Source organism: Anneissia japonica, unplaced genomic scaffold (assembly GCF_011630105.1).
Source record: "Anneissia japonica isolate Jap-2015-1 unplaced genomic scaffold, ASM1163010v1 scaffold4988_len2956909_cov206, whole genome shotgun sequence".
Taxonomy (NCBI): Eukaryota; Metazoa; Echinodermata; class Crinoidea; order Comatulida; family Comatulidae; genus Anneissia; species Anneissia japonica.
Genome location: NW_022696345.1, coordinates 1,884,898 through 1,906,085, shown reverse-complemented (window position 1 = coordinate 1,906,085; position 21,188 = coordinate 1,884,898). Strand labels below are relative to the sequence as shown.

At 31.1% G+C, this 21,188-nt stretch overlaps 1 protein-coding gene across 2 annotated transcripts in view; it reads left to right on the top strand.

Annotated features, from left to right (window-relative positions):
* The first annotated feature begins 7,493 nt into the window (after positions 1–7,493).
* The window catches only part of LOC117101848 (ephrin type-A receptor 4-like), a 30,689-nt gene continuing 16,994 nt past the window's right edge, over positions 7,494–21,188 (top strand). For both annotated transcript variants that reach the window (XM_033241959.1, XM_033241958.1), the window contains exons 1-4: positions 7,494–7,584; positions 14,379–14,534; positions 17,310–17,621; positions 18,603–18,835. In XM_033241959.1, coding sequence (XP_033097850.1) covers positions 7,527–7,584; positions 14,379–14,534; positions 17,310–17,621; positions 18,603–18,835 — 759 coding nt within the window. In that variant the 5' untranslated portion in view covers positions 7,494–7,526. The remainder of the gene's footprint in view (positions 7,585–14,378; positions 14,535–17,309; positions 17,622–18,602; positions 18,836–21,188) is intronic.

The window sequence follows — 21,188 nt, the reverse complement described above, 5'->3', positions numbered from 1 at the left end:
TTGGGGCCATTTTTACCTACCTGTCTTATGGGGCCATTTTTACCGGGGCCATTTTTTCCAGGGCCATTTTTTCCGGGGCCATTTTTTCTGGGGCCATTTTTTCCGGGGCCATTCTTACCTACATTCCAGCAGAACTAAGGTCTTGATTGCCAATCCCAGAGCAGCAAGTTCATTTAGTACGAGGATGAACCATTTATATGTGAGCCTAGTACGAGGATGAACGAGGATGAAGCATTTATATGCGAGCCGATATAAAATTATGGTGAAGTTGCTTTAAATCCGTATTGTATACAATAATTAATCAGTATTTATCCTATTTAAAGAGGGGATCTTTCAAATCTGGATTTACATGATTCATTATTATTGTATTTTCAAATTAACTGATCTTCTTGTAGACATTGCAGTGAATGATTGACTTATAATTTGTGTGTCATAATATTATGTAAGAATATAATCCTCTACTATTACTCAACAATGTCCACATCAAAACAGACGATACAGTAAAATGTACTGTTATTTCTACTCTGGCTAAGAAAAATGGCGTCTAGTGAATGATCATTTCATCAAAGAACGTTTTCTGCAGGCCAAGAATAATTTCTTGTGGTTCGGTCATCTTTTATTCTTATCCTTTTCTTGTTAATCCGATTATAATGAATATAAAATTGTATATTTTATTTTGTATTATATTATAATTCACCAAATGGAATGAAATTCTTTTTAAATGAATTAAAACAACTATAATATTTTAATTCGGACCTTTATTAAAATTATCAATGAAATAAATGTTAAAATAAGTTGGTTTGTTAAGTACCATGCTATATCAATTTACATTTCCCCAGAAAAGTATTGTATAAAAGATAAATAATGATAAATATTTACCTCTTAAATCAAAGGTATAGACCTATGTAAATCAGCTATCATTTATAATTTGAAGGTTTGCATGGCAAAGTAATAACATATATGTTGAAGCTTGCGGTACACCACGTAGGTAGTTCTGAAAAGAACTGTTGTAGTTGAGAAAGTCTCGACGTTTCGATTGAGCCAGAACTACATAGTGGTGTACTGCAAGCTTCAACATAAGCTATCATTTAGCTGTCCAAATATTTGCAGATTATTAGATTTGATTCTGTCCTTCTGTGAAGGATAAATAACTATGTGTTGCCACCCTTGTAGTTGAGCTATGTAGATTGCTTGAGGACAGCTGCAAAGCCTGTTAATGTACATGGAGAACAGCAGGTAAGGGGCTCTGAAGATAACAAATAACCTCCATGGGGCTGATTATAGAAGACCTACTCTGCATGCTTGCTATTAAATATGAATAATTGCGAAAATGTAGATGAAGTACCTGAATGAGTTCCTTCGACTTCTAACATTGTCGCTGTCAATTAAGTAGGGATATTTGCCATACCATTCATCATCATTGTCTGTATTATTATAGATTCAACATTTTATTAAGTTGTTTGATAAAATTTGTGAATATAATCATTGTAGTTTAAAAAAAGAGAAAAAAAATTTTGATTCTGTTTTTAAATGAGATTGAAATAAAAATGTTTTCATTATTTTCATTTAAAAAATAAGAGTAAAGGTAAGTACAGGTACATTTGGAAATACTGTACTGTATTTCAATAGTATAATCATTTGATAAATATAATTAAAACATTAACCAAAAAGGAATGTTGAAATTGTTGAAATCAACATAATTATGTGATGATGATATGCTGAGTACAGTATTTGTATATCTTTAACCCCATCCTGAATGGAATTTGATAGGTAACTGGGGTAACCAGTTTTGACACATTGCTCATGAATATTCATTAGTATCTCTTGCATGCATCTACCTGAACTGTCAAGTAGCATATTGTGATACAATACATCCATTAAAATGTCGATGGCTAGTCTATGTTGAATATTCATAAGCTCATGAATAATTCAAGGATGATGATTATTTAAGATATGAATTATTCATTTTAATTTCTGGATTTTATGTGCACTTAACTAGCATACTTGATCCGGAAACTGGTATCAGCAAGCAATGGACAACCAAAGGGTATCAATTGGCTTTGGAACATGAGTAATTATTTGCCCCGCAGGCTCCAATATCTGTGCTTGTTTATGCACGTCGCGAATAAGTAAATTTATCAGTTTATTATTCATTGTTAATCGGTATATTTCAAGATACTCTTGCTTTTTAGTGCAATTGCAATTTATTCCAAAATATGTTACAGATATAACTGCCATAATCTACAATTTACTGTTTAGTTCTTGGAAAATTTGGTATGATCCATTTAATCTTAAAGTTAAATATGTACATATATTATGTATGTACATAATATTTAAAATGTTTTTGATAGCATCATTTTTATCTACCTAAGTCTAATTTCGTAAGCTCTCCAGAAAACCTCCATGTCATAGAAAATCTGATGATCTCCTTCCAAATATGCTATTTCTGCCTCAATTTATCAATTCAGAATTTTCTTTATCTAAACCTAAAAATGGAAACACATTAAAACGATGGCAGCAATTTGTATCATGTCTGAAAAGCCCTTAGACCGTCTAATAATCTGGCTTCCAACATGCTCAATTTTTCAGATTAACAATTCAATAGGATATTCTTATATCTTTCCAAATCTGTATGAAAAAGCTACTTTGATGATGTAACGTATATGTTCTTTGTAAATCTATTAGATCTTCTCATGATTTAGAGGTGTTATCATACCTTTTCTTTTTATCTTCCGAAGTCTACGAAGGAAATTGAAATATCCTTTAATGATTGTTGTCAGAAATTTTACAAGGTGTCTGTTTTGCTAAATCTTCTGAAATATCTCATAATCGGGTGTCTAGGTTTTCAGCTTTGTTTATTGAACCTCAAAAGCATCTGCTCTCACTTGTAATAAATGTGCTTGATGTTGTGTTCACTAATACTTGAACATTCAGACAAAATTTGCAGAGCCTTCTTGTATATCATGCATTTGTGTCAAAAATAATTCTTCTCATGCTATTTGTATTGATTTCCATAGATAAGTTCAGTTCTTTGAATTCATAAATTTATACTGATAAAAGGCTTGAACATTTCGCTATACTAGGAATAAAATATAAGTAGTAGAAAATACTACAGTATTCGAGTTGGTAATTGTATTTAATATAATGTATATAAACCTATAATAATTAAACTAAAGTAGATAAAAATATTAATTAAATAATGAAAAATAATACATATTAATTATACTTGAGCAATTAAAGCGATTACATAATTTATTATTATAATATTATACACACAAATTGATAAGAGAATAAATTTATAGAAGATAAAATTTTAAAGATAAGTTCTTTCAGATAATTAATTAGTAGGCCTTTGTGTTCCGCAGTGTGGAATATTAAGATCTTGGCCCTACTGTACATTATCAAAATGTTCATCTTCAGCTGATGTAGAATGCTTTCAAATATTCTTGTCCCTTTTATACTTGCCTTTTTCCCAGTCACATACATTTCAAAGGTATTGTAATTTGATTTTTTTTTGCTAATATTGATTGCTTCACTATGAATATTCATGTCATATAAAGTATTTATTTTTCAATTTGAAGATGTCAAAGATGCATATTGCTGCTAAACTTGTTAAAGTACATGTCAATTTATTTCTTTGGTGGATTTTATCTTTATGTTGTAAAACATGATCCTAGCTTGAAAGGGCAAATTTTACACTAATTAGTAAATTTTTCGAATTGTAATCTACTGTAATGAATTTGAACTGTTATTGCATGTCACTTGCTTTGACTAATAATAAACATTTAAACAATAAAATAAAATATAATATGTAAATTAAAAATAACACTATGGGCCTATATACTGTAGTTTTCATTTTTAATGCATTATACAAATTATTACAATCTCAGTCTCATGTCTGACACCCCCCTCCCCATCCCATATGAGATCATTGGTAAGAGTTGATTAACGACATGGATAAATTATATCCTCTTGTTTTTCCAATATTTTGACACTGATCGGAATACAGATTAACCAACAAATTATTAATTATATATTCTTGAGAATGTATTACTGTATGAATCATGAAAATGCCAAAGAATTAGCCTATGCAACTAGAGAGTGTGCTGTATCAATATGAGCGTGATAATATGACTGGTAATGTGGCAGTTGTACTTTTTTAAAGTATGATGTTGATAATTCAAAGTTTGAGACAACTTTCCATGTCTGTTTTATTTTTTTAACTTGATATGACAAATGTAAAAAAATTATTAAGCATTTCATCAGAAATGATGTTTTTGATTGAGGTTCACAAGTGTTAAAATGTCTGAAATACTTCCCAACTATTTTATTTGCTGTGCCTCATGAGAACTAGATCTGTTAATAAATCAGGAGACATTATAAGAAACATGCTTGTTGGTATTGTTTATGAGACCCTGGGGACTTATTCACCCAGCCTCCCAGTAAAACTTGAATTCCTGCTTGATACTCAGTAGATACAGTTTCCCCAATACATGTTGCTGTATTAGTTGGAGGCCAGGCTAGGAGAAGATGGTGAGAAATTCTTATGACAGTTCCCTATTGAGTGCTATTATTTATTACAACGAGGGGGGAGTTGGGTCCCTTAAGATTTTAAAACTTGTGGGAACAAGAAACAACCTTTGTGGATTTAGTTTTATTAACTGCTTACCGGCTAAATATGTTTAATTTCTTGGGAATTATATATAAATTTAGGTACATTGAATTGTCAAAAAATAAAATGCATTCTTTTATGTCTGACACTGATAATTCAACAAATTGATACTCAAGGCTATCCATTTGAACTAAAATACTCCAAATTTTTCTTAGACAAATTCATTATTTTTATTATTTGAAATGTTGAAATGCAACCTCATGGCATCTGTTTAGTGTTGTATTGTTATGTAGTAGTAGAAACAAAAGAAATAAAATTGATGCTAAATTTCTCCTTATTATTCAAGAAAATATAATGACTATAATGCTAAATGATTAGAAAAGGATTAGTATAGCAGTAATTAGCTGACACTTAAAACATTAAAGTTCTATTCTCACATTCATGTCAAAATCATGTTTAGTAGACTTTCAGTGAATCTACATTCTTCCTAATAGACAATCATAGGATGATTAGCTAAAGATGTTTACTTTACCACTAGAATTATTGTAGGCAAGTAAATTCAAAGTGCCAAATAACTTATCGGTACGTCTCTTACGAAAGTTGACTTGGAGTCAACTTTCGTAAGAGACGTAAGACAAGGCAACGCAAGCGTGATCACTCAAGCATAAGTCACTGAATCGCGGTTTCCTGTCAAATCGTGGAAAATCGACGTATCGCATGAAAATTCAATACGACGGTTTCCGGTCCAACATTGCTTTGCGACGATTTAACCTTACGTTACGTCGATTTCACAACGCACCAGTCGCAATCGGTTTCCTGTCAAATCGCATTTTGTTACGATAAAACGACGTAGTCGTAAGTAAATCTGCCTTCTTACGTCGACAGGAAACCAGGCTTTAAGCTCACTGCGTCATACGACTCCAACTCCTCTCTCTTTGAGCGCTAGACGATGCGACGCTGTCTGCTAATTGTCGGTGGCATTCTGAACGGATCGTCATTAAAAAAATTTGGTTGCGTTGTTGCATTCTACATAGAATCGCGTCACAGTGAGTTCTGGCTTAAGGGACCATTAGTAAACCCCATTAGTATGTCAATGCTAATGATCAGCATTGCTGGATGGGTCACCCTCTTGAAATATGGTATCAAATAAAATAAATGCAAAGACCATCAGTAAACCTCGTAAGAATGCTGATGTATGGAAGTGTCAGTAAAACTCATGAGATTGCTAGTGTAAGGGATCATCAGTAAACCCCAATTTTAATGTCAGTGCAAAGGTCATCAGTAAACCTCATGAGAATTCAACTGTAAGGGACCATCAGTAAGTCTCATGAGAATTAATGCAAGTATAGGGGACCATAAGTTACCTCATAAGAATGCCAGTATAAGGAATTGTCAGTTAGCCTCACAAGATTGCTAAAAGGGGTCATTAGTTAACATCATGAAATTGCCAATATAATAAGAGGTCTTTAGTACTTAAAACTTGGTCTTTGATTCATAAAAAGCATGCTCTGTTGGTTTTGCTTGGGTTGTACTTGAGGGAAATATTGATCACAGTGGACGGTAGTTAGCGCTTTGTAACCGCAAGGAATAAGCGCTATAGTAGTAACGAGTAACAAGTTAAAAAGCTCATTAAAATGAGAGTGTATTGAAATTGTTCTAAAATTGTACATTTTTCTTTTGAAATTATAAGATTGTAGTATCTCATTTTAATGGTATAAATTGTGTGCATTCTATCCAAGACAACTATATAAATAGTTGTCTCAGATTCTAGCAATGTCATGGATACTTGCAAATGTTGTACATTTATCTCAGTTTCATTCTCTTCATTCTTGCAATTTAATGTTCACATTTTTGTGAAAGTTGTTTTTGACAGTTTTATGCATTTATATAATCATCTGTATTCTGATGCATTCTTACTGTCTCCAGCATTACTTTCAATGTTTCATCTCAGATTAATATTCTTTTTGAATTCTGCTTTCTCTCTCAATTGAGATTAACTAAGATTGTATACCAGCTAGAAAAGTTAATCCCTATATATTGAACTTTTACTGTCACGATCGATCTCCTCGGCAACTCTAATAGCTTGCATTTAACCAAGTAATGCTATCACAGAAAAAACACTTTCTGTTAATGTGAATGGTTAAGACTGTAATTATGGAATTTTACAACATTCTCTTTCTTTGATGCCACATGACTCCTGTATGGGATTTTCTCTTGCATACTTAAATCCTGTCTAATTCCCTTGGCGACCCTTTCCAACAATGCGCAGGCAGTGATTGAAAACCCCTCTCATCTTTTACTGGATGAAATATAAATTTTCTGTTTGTGATGGGACATTGGGGACTAAGCAAAATGAAAGCTGTTGTTTTCATTGGAAATTATTTAAGGAATCTTGATCTTGGTTATTTTTGTTGACTAAATAATACAGGATAATTGATTGGTCAGTATCACAGGTCACCATATGGCTACCATTAGTTGACCAATCATCTTCCTTATTTAAAGTGATGAAAACTTTAGTCATTATTAAACTTACAGTTGAAAATTATTTATGTTTTTTGACCAGTGAGATAAGAGTAAAAACAAGGTACAGGATAATTCAAAGAAATGATCCATAAGTGTTTCTATAGTACCTGAAATAACTTGTAAAATATATCAGATAATTATCTTAGGCCTTAATTGTATAAATTGCAGTTAATTCTCTAGCTACATAGACACAGGAGATAAAAAACCTATCAAAGAGCTGCCAGTCATGAACTTTGTTAGGAATTAAAATCAATGAAGTGACCAATGAAATCCAATTTAATCTAAGCAATGACCAATCAGATAGAAGCAAGTTTGAGAGTTGACCAAGCTACTGTGTTCCTGGTGACTTACTGCTTTTGTTGTTAACCCAGTGACCATAGACATCTTACTCATGAGAGAGGGAGAGGACAGTGTCCATTGTTTAACAGTGAAGAGGGCAATTTTACTAGGTTAAGTAGTCTGTAACTCTTTATCAGGGTGTATTTTTACAGATGACAAAAGGAATTCTGCTAAACAATAATATTGATAAGTTTGAAGAACCCTTTGTTTAGACTCACTGTTAATTTATTATGTTTTCTCAAACTTCTTTGTTTGGATTTTTTCAATAAGATAGAGAATCTGATTTTCTTTGACACTGTCTAGTCATAGGAATGTTCTTGATTTGCTTTTAATTTAATAGAAGGCAAATTTCAACTACATACATTTGTAAACATAGTGTGTTTCATTCCTGCATTTATTGCTAGATTCTCTACTCTAGAAAATATTTCAAGTAGAATATATATAAAAGTATTCACAAAATTAAATGCTTTCCAGAGAAAAAGCATTTTAAAAATTATTATGGTTATACATAGCTTTTATGCTTAATAAACATTGATAATAAATTGGTCGGTCTATATATACATATAATGTATATATATATGTACATATCTTGAAGCCATGACAACTGGTTTGTTATTCATGCCATATAGGGTCTAAATTTTTAATGTAAAAATAAAACAATTCATTAAGGAATATGAATTATGAAAATAATTGTTGTAAGTAATTTATCTGACAGTTTAATGACATTGCTCAAATTTTAGAATATCCTGTAATTCCTTCTCCATTTTATGGACAGCCTTGCATAGATGTTACTTTGTGTTTGCCGACAATGCCCATTAAATGGTTGTTAAAATTAATTATGCTTTGTAAACCCTAGAGTACCTGAATGACAAGGAATGCCATTTTAATGTCATAATTTTATCATATTATGACATTAAAAATCCCATTTTGACGTTTTTTTGTTTTGTTTTGCTTTTTTTTTGCTGTAGATGTCTCGTTATCACTTTGTGAGTGGACTGAAAAAATAGGTCAAATGTGAAAGGGTCAGAGATAGAAAATATCATAAAGCTAGTTTATGATCTATTATTTTTTTATTAGGCTAGTTGATGTTTCATTTAAAATGGAACTTAACTATCTTTTCATATCGTCAGATGGTATTCAGTTTTTGATGTTTTACATCATGGGTATGATCCCTTACATTTCCTTCCATGAATTAATAATAATCTGGCTAAGTCTATTTCATACTTATTTACATGTTAAAAAGCTAGAAAGATTTATCCTTGGTTATATCTGATTCACACAACATTTTACATGTGACCAGGTTAACTATTCCCAAGTTACTCCTACCAAAATCACCATTGTCTTCACAAGAGCAAACTCAACTAAAAAAAAAAAACGCTGATATGCAGACAGCGATTATACACGCAACAGAATAAAAGATGCGTCCCATGAGCATGCATATAGATATTTTTTTCAAAATCTTTATTTATTTATGATATAAATTGTAACATAAAAGCTTGTTCACTAAAGGTGTTCTTCCACGAGTTCGTGAGGAAATATACAAAGATAAATCAATGTTAAATAACTGAGAGTGTTGCAGGCCTCAGCAATGTCTTTTTCTCTTTACATGGATATTTATTGCATGCTAATCTTAGAAAGATGCATCATTTGGGTGCAATGTAGCGGGGGTAGGGCTTGTAAACATTTTCCTGACATGCATCCCAAGTAACATTATGTCACATGTGAATCAGGTATAGGTTGTAGCATTGAGGTATAGTTGTAGGTATACACATCATACTGTAGTCATTTTACACAGTCAAGAGATAGAAGTTACTGCATCAATTACTGGGTTAGTTAGCATCGTTAAATGTAATAGGAGCTGGTAATTAAATGTTCAGTTGTCAATTTTCAACTTATTTGCCTGAGGTAGTTTGTAAGTAATATGTGGTCAATGTAGAGATATTTGTCTTGATCATTTCCTAATTATGATTAGGCATATAAAGTCTTGTTGATGATGACATGATGATGATGATGATGATGATGATGATGATGATGATGATGATGCTGATGGTGACAATAGTAGTGGTGTCATCATCGACTGCAAAGAAAAGGAGACGAATATGAATTGATAATGATTTTATATAATGATGATATATTGATATGAGAGTGATTATTGTTGTTAATATTGAAATTTAAAACCTTAACACTAACACTAATGCCTGTATTTTAATTTCGTGAAAATATAGTTAATAATAATAGCGAATTTTATATCACAAACATCTCCACCAAAATAGGTACTCAAGGCACAGTGTCTAAAAAATACAACAACTGAAGAGAACAAGAATCACAAACATCACAAGAAAAATGTGAAACAAGAATCATCATTTTATACCATATTTATCAAACTGATAATAATAATGGGCTGCAGCTGATTAATATGATAAAAATAATTATTTTTAGTTTCTAATAGAAAAATAATGAGTGTTGTCATACATTCAACATGAAACATCTATAGGAATGCTGACAATGTGATAAAAATTCAATTGATAATGATGATGTCGAAATTTCACAGCCCCATGCTTTGTATATAACTCCAAAATTTTCAATGCAGTGATAACGACAGTAAAAATATTCATTACATTTTTATGGCATGATAAAACTAATAAATGCTGAAAGGATACCATCATATTTCCATATAATGAAAATCACTGCCTCATTTATATGATATCCATGAATGTGGCCATCTGGCAAGCATAAGAAATTCCTATGATAATCTGAAGTCATTTCTCATAGATTTAATGAGTAGGCAAATTTGTCCCCAGTAATACAAATAAAGCCATTTATTTCAACATTAGATTTTGTATTTGATAGAAGATTCATAATTTATATGTTAAACTAATAGGTATAAGTAATGACATGTCAGCAATACATCACAGTTTTAACATCATCAGAAACTGCATGTCTTTGGTTCGAAACATAATATGCCCATTATTTTATTTTCTTTTTCAGCGAAACTTGATAATTACATCAGAATCAGAATAATTTTATTATTACCAATTGAAGAAATTGAATGCTCGATAACATTTAAAACCTTGCATATAAAAATGCATTCAAATATAAAAAATAAAAAACAAAAATCAAATATAGTAATAACATTTTAGTAATGGTATATTAAATAGAATTAATTGTCATATTTAATAATAATAATAACTTTATTTATCCACGGATACTCATTTTAATCTTTTTACAAAGGTTGGTCTTCCAAGAGGCCTTGTTCTTAAACTACTGATATGATAAAAGAAAGGGAAAACAAACATGGAAAAGTAAAAACCTACCAACTGTAAAAATTAGGAACTAAAAACTACTTTTAAACAATTTCAAATTTGAAATAATAAAATCTGCAGTTTCAAAAACTGGTCAGGTTTGACACAATATTTTTAAAACTCTTTAAATCTTTAGCATTTTTTGTTTTTTCTGATAATGAATTCCATAATTTTGATCCATGATAGGTGAAATTTTTCTTTTTGTATTCAGTTCGAGGTTTGCATAGATAAAGTTTGTCTTTAGATCTGGTATTATGTGGGTTTTCTTTAGAACTGAATGTGTTAATAAGATATTGTGGGCTTATAGTATTCATAATCTTGTACAATGTAATAGTTTCGTTGTGAAACTGGTTTGTATCAAGCCTGTTCCAGTTTAATTTTTTGAGAGCTGCAGAGCTTGAATCATAACTGGACATCTTTGTAATAATTTTGGCAGCTCTATTTTGTAAAACCTGTAGCTTTTTACTTAAGTACTATTACACCTTCCCCAGACAACATTACAATACTGGGGCAGTAATAGTTTTGAAAAGTGTGCATTGAATGGATTTTGGAACAATTTCACTAGATTTCTTAAGATAAAAAAGGCCTGGTAATGAGTTTGTTTTTCTTTCTTTTCAGTCAGTTTAGAACATTTTTGTATCATTTCCAGCTTTCTGGCCCAATGATTGCAGTGCTAAGAAGCTCGATTCTGGTCTGTTTTGAATATGTTTTCTATAAGCTCACTACCTTTATTTAGGCCTCATAGCTGGTTTATACAACGTCTCTTAGTTCGATAAATTAATTTGCAATGCTTCATGTTAAATGTGGCTTTACATTAAGTCATGAATATTGGGGTGGAATTACATCATGAAACCTACTTCATCAATATCATAGGATATTGGTAATCCATAATACTACCAATCCTATATAATCTGTTAGCTGGACGTTCCATCCTTCATACTAGCTCTGTTGGATTACCCTAAAGGCATGATAAAAAAAAGTTAAGAAAAAACCTTTTTTTATATAATTTGTTTAACAACGCTTTTTTTTTTAAAAGAAAATTTGCTAGGTGTGGGTATAGGCCAGGAAAAAATATAATTTTGTTTCCGTCATTAGGAAGTTGGTTTGAGAATGTGCGAAGGGTGAAAGAATATAAACAAAAATGTAGGTGTGTTATGGTTAAAATGATAGTCACTCAAAGGAGATCCATTTGTATGGGTAAAAAATTTAGTAATCAGATGGATGAATGCTTTATCAGGCATATTTTTTTTGTCTCGCCTAATTTATGTCAAGCATAGCGTATATGTGGCCATCTGGCATAAAACATATTCTTTACCAACCTTGATCTAAAATTGCTCCTCATACAGGATTTAATTAGTACCTGGACACTGCTCATATATTAACTTCCCATGAATTTTATTGTGAAATTTTATAGAAAATGCTTTGCTGGTGTTTGAATTATTTTTAAACCAGTTTGCTATTATTCCCAAATGATCTGTTTTAACCTGTTCCATCCTTCAGCCATTCTTTTTTAAATCATCCTAAAGGCATAAACCTTCAGATGTCTATCTTGCTTATACTTGTGATTTTTAGTATGACATTCTTTCATTAGTATTTTAGTATTGTAAATTTTGCACTGTGGTTTATCACTCCATTTATCATCATCTGATCATTCAGTAGCCAAGGCCCAAATTGTGTGTAATATTTACACTTTTGTAAAAAAAAATTCAAAAAACATTAAAATCCATATAAACCCATTTAAATTTCATTAAAAACACAAAATATAATAGGATAAATCAAGAGGAAAGGGGAACCATCTTGGTTTATCAAGTTTTTCTGCATCATAATTGTATGTAGAAGCAGATTTAATATAAGTATAGCACACAGCATTGTAGGCCTATATGTTACTAATATTCGAGAGAGATTGGAATCAGTAAGTTGTATTGTGTAGTATTCTTAATGTATATGAAATTGGTAGCAGATTCTGGGTGACTGAACTATTGTGATAAAATCTATCAGCGTTATAGATAATGGCTTATTTAATTGATTACAAGGTAAGCCGTCTTTGTGGTTTACTTCACTTATTTTTATCCAGACTAAAGGGATAGCATTTATGTCTTTCTCTTGCTGAGATCCAATAAATTTTGTATGTATTTAAGCCTTTGGGTTTGAGCCGATACAGTAATAGTACACATGGTGGTTCATGAGTTAATGGTGGGAGTGTTTTGGGTTAATATGCAAAGTAATCGTAATAAAAGTACGGACTATTATTGAAGAAGGCTCTTCAAGCAGATTGATAAGCAATGCGGATATACATAAAATGGTAATGTTGCACTAATTAATGTATTCTGCATTTTAAGTGCAGAAGTTGTCACTGCTGACAAAATCGACTATTCATCATTGTAATAATGCAATCACTAGCAAATGCAAAGTACCTACACTCAATGTTTTATTGTTGTTACCAAATCAAAAAAACAATGTTATGTTGTGTTCAGTATCCACATTTTTTATCTACTGATGTTATATCATGGGCATATTTTATACCTCTGCGATTATGTGTAGTAGGTCTAACTAGGTTTTTGAAAATGAAGAATCATGAAAAATTGTGTTTTGGTGTGCAGACTTGTCTTATGACCCATTTTTATACCCATCCCCTTGCCTAAAAACTAAAAAGTTATTGGCAACATCAGCTGCACATTAGTTTTTAGACTTTGAAGGACCTTCAAGATATTTCAAGTTGTCCTCCAAGGGCATACCCATTTTGTTTGTAGGGAGTTGTATTGTGCTATGGCATTTACACATTAGTTAACTGTAGTAAAACCAAGTTAATCAAGTGTAATTCTCCTACATTGTGTTAGCTTAATTGTTTTGTTGAAGGTGAGAAACATTCTTAAGTCAATTATTGTAGATAACAATTTTCACCTTGAATCAAAAGCTATATAGAGGAGGTACCCTTTATTGAGCTACCATAGATCATTAGTGCATAAAGGAGCTACATGTGAGAAACAATTTAATAATCAATCATTCTAGAAACTTTCGCCCTGTGTAGAACTATAGAGGGAAGCATACTCATTCTTTTTCATTTACAAATAGTGTTCTAGATTTCTTGCTCTTTATTCAATACATGTACAATGGAGTCTCTATGGTGCAATACTTATTCATGAATGTTGGTATTTAAATACTAATATCAATTTATCTATTAAATTAAATACCTATTCTGAACTTGAGTCTCATTTACTTACTTGTAGCTAGCATTAAACTCAAAGTTAATTAATTTTTGGAAAATATTCAAATTGTTGATTCATTTTATAAGAGTTACATACTTGGATACTGCTTTAATGAAAGTTACATATTTATTTGCAAATCTTATATACTATTGTATACATACTTGAATTATATGTTAAATTTTGTGGGTTTTTGTCATTATTGTATAATATCTCATACTAATGTGTATATTTTCATCTTTATTGATGCTATTTTATATTGATGGTAAATATAATTTAGACTAATTGACAATACATGTCAGCTGTATAATGCGATATTCATTAATATATTTTCTTATGCATTAATGAAAACTTTTAATTATAATTTCTTAAATAAATATTAATTATTTCTTATTGCAGTCTGTCCTATTGGTACTTACAAATTTGAGGTCGGAAATGGACAGTGTTCGCCGTGCCCAGCTAAGAGCCACGCAGACCATAACAGAACCCTGTCTTGTACTTGCATCGCTGGGTACTTTAGAACTGAGACAGACAGACCATCAAAAGCCTGCACAGGTATGATTTGAAGGTTAAAATATGCAAACAAGATTTTTCATTATTTATTTTCTGTCTTTCCTCTAAAGTTTCAAACCATGTTTATATTATTACTTGTGTTTGAACAATAAATAAATCTTGAATCGTTGACTGGGGCCTCATAATTGTCCTTGATTTTACAATTCTTTTTTGTTATTTTGATCTTATTATTTGAAGTTCTACACATTTGATCGCTATTTTCACTTTATTATTTTGAAAATATATTGTTGATTTGTTTTAATATAATAAATATAATTTATTTGATAGAAAGACGTTATTTTTATGTTTAAGAAATCATCAATTATTTTAATATTGGCATAATATTTAAGATAGAATTATTGTACAATCCGTTGATTTGAAATTTCAAATTCAGTTTTAATTCTCATACAAAGCATGTTAGGCAATCAGATAGCCCAAGATCACCAATGATCATAACATTATACTGGCTTCCTGACAGGCGGGTTTGGGATTTCAGTCATTTTTCAAGTTGATGAGAAAGTATATCTATAGTGTTACAATATGACTGTATTATATTGCTATATAGGATTTTTGTTTCAGTTGTAATAATTGCTGTTTACGTTCTGCCTCAAATTTATGTAAGTTACAGTTACATCTATTTTAAAAAATGTATTTATGAAAATTTGGTATACAGCCTGTGGAAGCCTGATAGCTACATAGTCGTCATGACCCGTGGTTAATAATTAGCCTCCCCCTTAACTATACTTAATGTAAAGCCTGTTGCAAATTTATTTGCGCAAGTCGAAAGCATTGGTTTGTGCGCATTCACATTTCTATAGGAGTTTTCGCTTCAGCGAAATCGGTAGTTCAAACCATTTCTTCTTCTTGCGTAGCAAAAAAAGTGCGCAACCAATCAGAGCTCAGGAACCGAACAGACGCCTTCGATTCGCTCGAATAAATTCGCCTAGGGGAAAACAAGCTTTAAGACATACATCAGAATATAAAAGTAAAATAAAATACAAACAAGACAGCATAGGGTTTAACTTTTAAATTATTCAATTAAATTTGTATAAATGTTAATTTTCTCTACTGTACATGCAAGTAAAATAATATAAAATAATGGAAATTAAATAATTAATTTATTAAATCTATGATGAAATTAAATTTGGTCGTATGTAGTTCATAATTGTATTACATGTATGTTATTATGTTTACTTTTTTTAAATGGGAATAACACACCTTTATTCAGCATAAATATTCATGATAGAAAATAACCTTCAAGATGATACGATAAGTACAACTTATTATAGCAAATGATGGTTGAACCTGGGCACACTCTACAGTTTAAGAAACAAACCTCATTCTATTCTATAATTCCCTTCAACAGTAATTTCTTATTTAATTTATGTGTCTAGTGCAAATTATAGGAGTCATCAAACATCCACTCTTTACTCTTACTTTAAAAGAGTCACTGACTTGTCAGTCTTATATGAGCCAAGGGTTCTAAAAATATTACACTTGATATTTTTGCCAGTGGTCTAATGGATTCACTAATTATTTAAAATCGGCCTGAGGCACATTTTCCTTGAGGTTTGATCATATTTGTGCTGTAAATTACATGTAGCTAATGTATAGTATCTAGACACGGTTCATAATGAAGCCTATAATGCGCCATCAAAAAAATATTCAGCATGTTTTTTTTTACGCATAACGTTTTCTGGAGAAATCAACACTGAGAATTCTGGGATTGAGAACTTAGATAAATAATTGACTTTGAAGTGAGCTCGTTTATTCGATGACCTTGTATGCACGTTATTCGTCTGCACGACGACCTTGCAGCAATGATAGTATTAATCATGATAGCTCCTTGAAAACAACTTGCTCGTATTGGCATTGATATATTCATAAAAGTAATAGACAGAATTCTATGGCGTATGAGATAAATTTAGGTCTTTTTTTCTTAGAAAGATACTGTACCATCACTTAGTTCGAAAACATTACAAATTTGTGAGAACAAAACAAATAATATAAAAAATACATTATCATATTTTCCTTCTTTGTATACTATTTATTTACGATTGTTATTATCACAAAAATGTTGTTCTCATTTGTTGCTATTGTCACAATTATTATTTTCTTATGTGAATGGACAAATATATATATATATATATATTTTTTTTGGTGGTGGGGAGGAGAAATATTCAATGTGTCTTTCAATAGTGTTTTTTTTTTTTAAATTTTCCAATCCATTGGGTTCAGCTACATCTGTGTGTTACCCAAAACGAAATAATTTGACAACGTCCACTACAATGTGATGAATTGCCCTTTGACAGTCACAATCAGGGTAAATGTCTTTTGATAGGTCCCCATTTCTGAAATGTCACAGAAGAAAAATTAACACTGCATTGGTTGTTGAACTAATCCAGTAATGTGTGTTTCTTCCTACGTCATCTTATCTTTATAAATTTGACATGCCCGTATTTATCTTATTTTTGCATGCGTAGTGCTTCTGCCAAAGGCATTCATGTGCTTTAAGAAAAACAATAGAAAGTATTTGCAAAGAATATGAATTGACTTATTCTTTTAAGATTTTGGAACCTTTTCTTTTCAAAGATTTAATGTATATCTATATATGTATAACCACTTGGAAACAGTATTTAACTGAAAGTTTCTGCAGTAAACTTAAGTATACTTTTATTCAAAAATTTGTAGGACCTCAATAATCTTTGAATTTACAAAGCCTGATCAAGTCTTGTGCAACATAAGGATATTTTTCAAATTATATTTTTAAACTCCCAGCCCCTCCAGGCCCTCCGAAGAATCTTCAGGCCAAAGTCAATAGAGAGACCTCTGTGATCACGCTATCCTGGGAACGGCCAGCAGATACCGGTGGCAGATCTGACATCAAGTATTGGATTAATTGTCCGAAGTGTCCAAATGATGTCCACTTCTCTCCTAGCTATTCAGACCTGATTTCAAATGAGGTTAACGTGAGCCGATTAGCCTCTTACACCCAGTATACATTCTACATCTATTCACAAAATGCTGTCTCTAAGTACAGTAAGGATTCCGATAGCTATGCCGCCACCAATGCGTCCACTTTCTCCTCTGGTATGGTATATCTTTTGATTAGAAAGTTCTATTTCAAAAAAATTAACATCAGAAATATAATTTACAATATACTTATACATATATTTATAATTATATTTTTTTTAATTAAAAAATTAATTTAAATTTGAAAGGCCTGTTAATATTTGATGAGAATCACATAACTCTTGCAATAATTGAACCCATTATGGATCTTGGGGTGCTGCTCATTTTTAGGATCGCTGATTTGATCAATCCAAGACCTCTTAATGAGATTGCGCAAGAGTGGAGTTGTATTTTACAGTTGCAGATATTTAAGTTTGAAATTTTTATAAATTCCTGGTTAATCTTGTGTTTTTATTTGTGTGTATATTTTATGTGGGTATCCTTAAGCCAACTCAAAGGGGTCTCTAGAAGTGATAGATGCTTAAATACTATCTCCATTCATTTAATTCTTCATACTCAGCAATCAATCACTTAACCACTAATCAAGTTGTAAATTTAATAAATTATAAAATCTATTAATCCACATGTCTATATTATGAAAATTACAATCCAGCATAATCTGTCCATCTCTTCATATAAATAATGTATTGTCAAATTTGTAATCAATTTGTTAATTTATCAACAACTTGTCCATTATCAATTTAGCCAATCATAATTGTAATTCCCCATTTATCTACTGTGTCCATTAATGTACATTTATAAGTAACATGTTTAATGGACGCTTAGACACTCTCCATTGCGTAGGTCATTCAGCCATGCGTAAGTGCACTGGTCACTTACTAATAATTGCTGTCTCTTATACACATCTAGATGTGTATAAGAGACAGCTGTAGGAAATTCTGTATGTACAATATATTATATAAAATATGAATATGTTTGCATTTTTATACAATACTTTTGTTGTTAAAAAGATTTAAATAGATAATGTTTTTAAATCTAAGTAATTGCTGGTACATTATTTAATTTTATTGATTTTTCTTGCTAATTTTTAAAATATAGTACCATCAGCAGTGAGGAATTTTGAAATCAAGCAGGTTTCCCAAACTAGTGTAGTCTTGCGTTGGGATTTGCCAGAATTTCCCAACGGTAAGATACTGGATTATGAGGTGTGCTACCGAGAGAGCTCTGAAACAATTGAGAAGAGCAAGTATCACACACAGAGTCCAATCAACAGAGAATTTCAAGAGACAACTATTGATTCTTTGAAGGCAGGAAAAGAATATGAATACAGGGTAAGTGATACAAATGTTACTAATTGGATATGGATATAGCACTGTTGACTACTGTATGATATGCATATAGTACAAGTGGCTAATAACCACTTATGCAAAAAGGGACAATACACATGACTAGTGTGCAGCATACAAATAGTGCGGGTGGCTACTATACAATTATGTAATATTCAATTAGTGAACATGGCTTTTTTCAGAAAATACTAATATTTAAAATTTGCTACTATATTATGTGCTAATACTGTAAGTTGGTACTAATACTATGCAATATGAAATGAAGTGCATAATATACAATAATAAAACAGTGCATATAGTATCATCCTTTGCAGTATATAGACAACTTCATGGTCTGTACTATGTGCAAAAGTACATTGATTTACCTGTCATAACGTTGTCCGCACTCTTCTTCTTTCCAGGATTGACTACTGTAACGCTCTATTTAAATAATAGCATTTCTCAAGGAGATATTCGTAGACTCCAAAAAGCTACAGAATAGGTGTGCACGTTTCATCTTTCACCTCCATAAATTTCATACTGCTAGTCCACTTCGTACACTTTTCATCACATTTTCTTCAATTAATTGCCAAAACAGTACCCCTGCTTACATCTGAACACTTGTCTCTAGGCAACAATATCGCCATTGCCATAATCTTTGTTCATCTGGTTCATTTTGCCTTTGTATACCTTGGTCTAATAAGAAAGCTGGTGATAGGGCCTTTTCAGTTGTTTCACCTAGGCTTTGGAATAGTCTTCCTATCGAGTTACAACATGCTTCTTGTTATCTTGGTTTTCGTCGTCTTCTCAAGAAACATTTGTTTCCTAAGTAGATCTCATTTAACTGTCCAAATTTTCTGTTTTGTTTTCATTTCTGGTGTCATTGTTGATCACCAATTATTACCTTTTTATTTATATTTATTGCGTTTTTTATTCCTTGGCAAAAGGCGTGGTACAAGTTGCTGTATTATTAATATATAATGCAAGTGGCTGCTGGCAAAATAGATCAGTGATGATTGCTATTATGCAATATACAAATATTGCAGGAGGCTGTATAACAAATACCGTAATTGAAATAGATTGAAGTTCAAAAACATACATATTGTACTTGTAGTTCCTTTTTGGTAGTGAAAATTAAGACAATCATCATTATTGCAAGTTTGTTGTTTCTTTTTCACAATTTTAACAGTGCTGTTTAATGAATTAAAATATTCTCATCATACTTATAAATTTATATATCATTATTTTTTCTTATTATTTATTAATATTTATTATTTCAATATTATATATATGTTATTGTGTTTATTAATATTTATAATATTGTTATTGAATAGTAGGATAGATAATAAATTAACTAAATTTTTTGTTCTTCGTATTTCCTTTAATATATAAGAAATCAATACAAGTTCAATGACGAATACAATTATGCATTTGGTTGTGAAACATCCTTGTGTCGAGAACTAATATGAACAAAACAGTTGAATAAAAAATTGTCAGTACTTCTTTTATTTTTCCATAAACAAATCAATATTTCATTTATCTGTTTATGATGAATTCACATATTTTCAAAGATAACCGGTTCTAAAATGCAAATGTTCACAAATTTGTATGAGGTTTTGTGACATCTGTCTCGTTTGTTATCCGAGATAGTGATGTTACGGTAGTTTCTTTCAACAATAAATCAAATCAAAATTGTCTGAGTTGACAGAAATGCATAATTAATATCACAATTTATCACGACCCATGATCCATTTCGCTGAACTGAGAATGTAAGTGATAGCCCAGTACCAGCACAGGTATCCTCTGGGGGCCGTGGTGATGCTGTGTAATAACCTAAGGTAATCAAGAAAGATGTGTCTCTATTCCAGGGACGTAGCCCACAGCATTCAGTAAATGTTCTGTATTACAATTTAGTTGATGTTTCTCCACAATAATTGCTTGAGATATTCTTTCCATTACACAGTTTCGTCGGTACATCGGAGACCCTGGAGCATGACCGGTGTGAAATTTAACTAAAAACTAATAGAAACGGTGACTTATGTTCACAAACCTTGTAGCTCTCTCTTGGAATTGTTTATTTCAAATAGCTCTCTTTCTATCATGATTAATTGGAAGTTGTCGCCAAAGTATTTTATAGCAATTTCAGATTACATATGAAGTACTGTGAGATACGTGCTACGAATTTTGAAAACATTATCCAGACCAAAGTATACTATTGTTCTATATTAATGTTAGGCTTTAAATTAACCATCTGAAATGAGACTAATTATTCATTACTTTATATTATTTGCATGTTTAAATTTAATATATTTTTTATATGGAAAATATTTATATCATAGTTATCCAATTTGTGTTTATT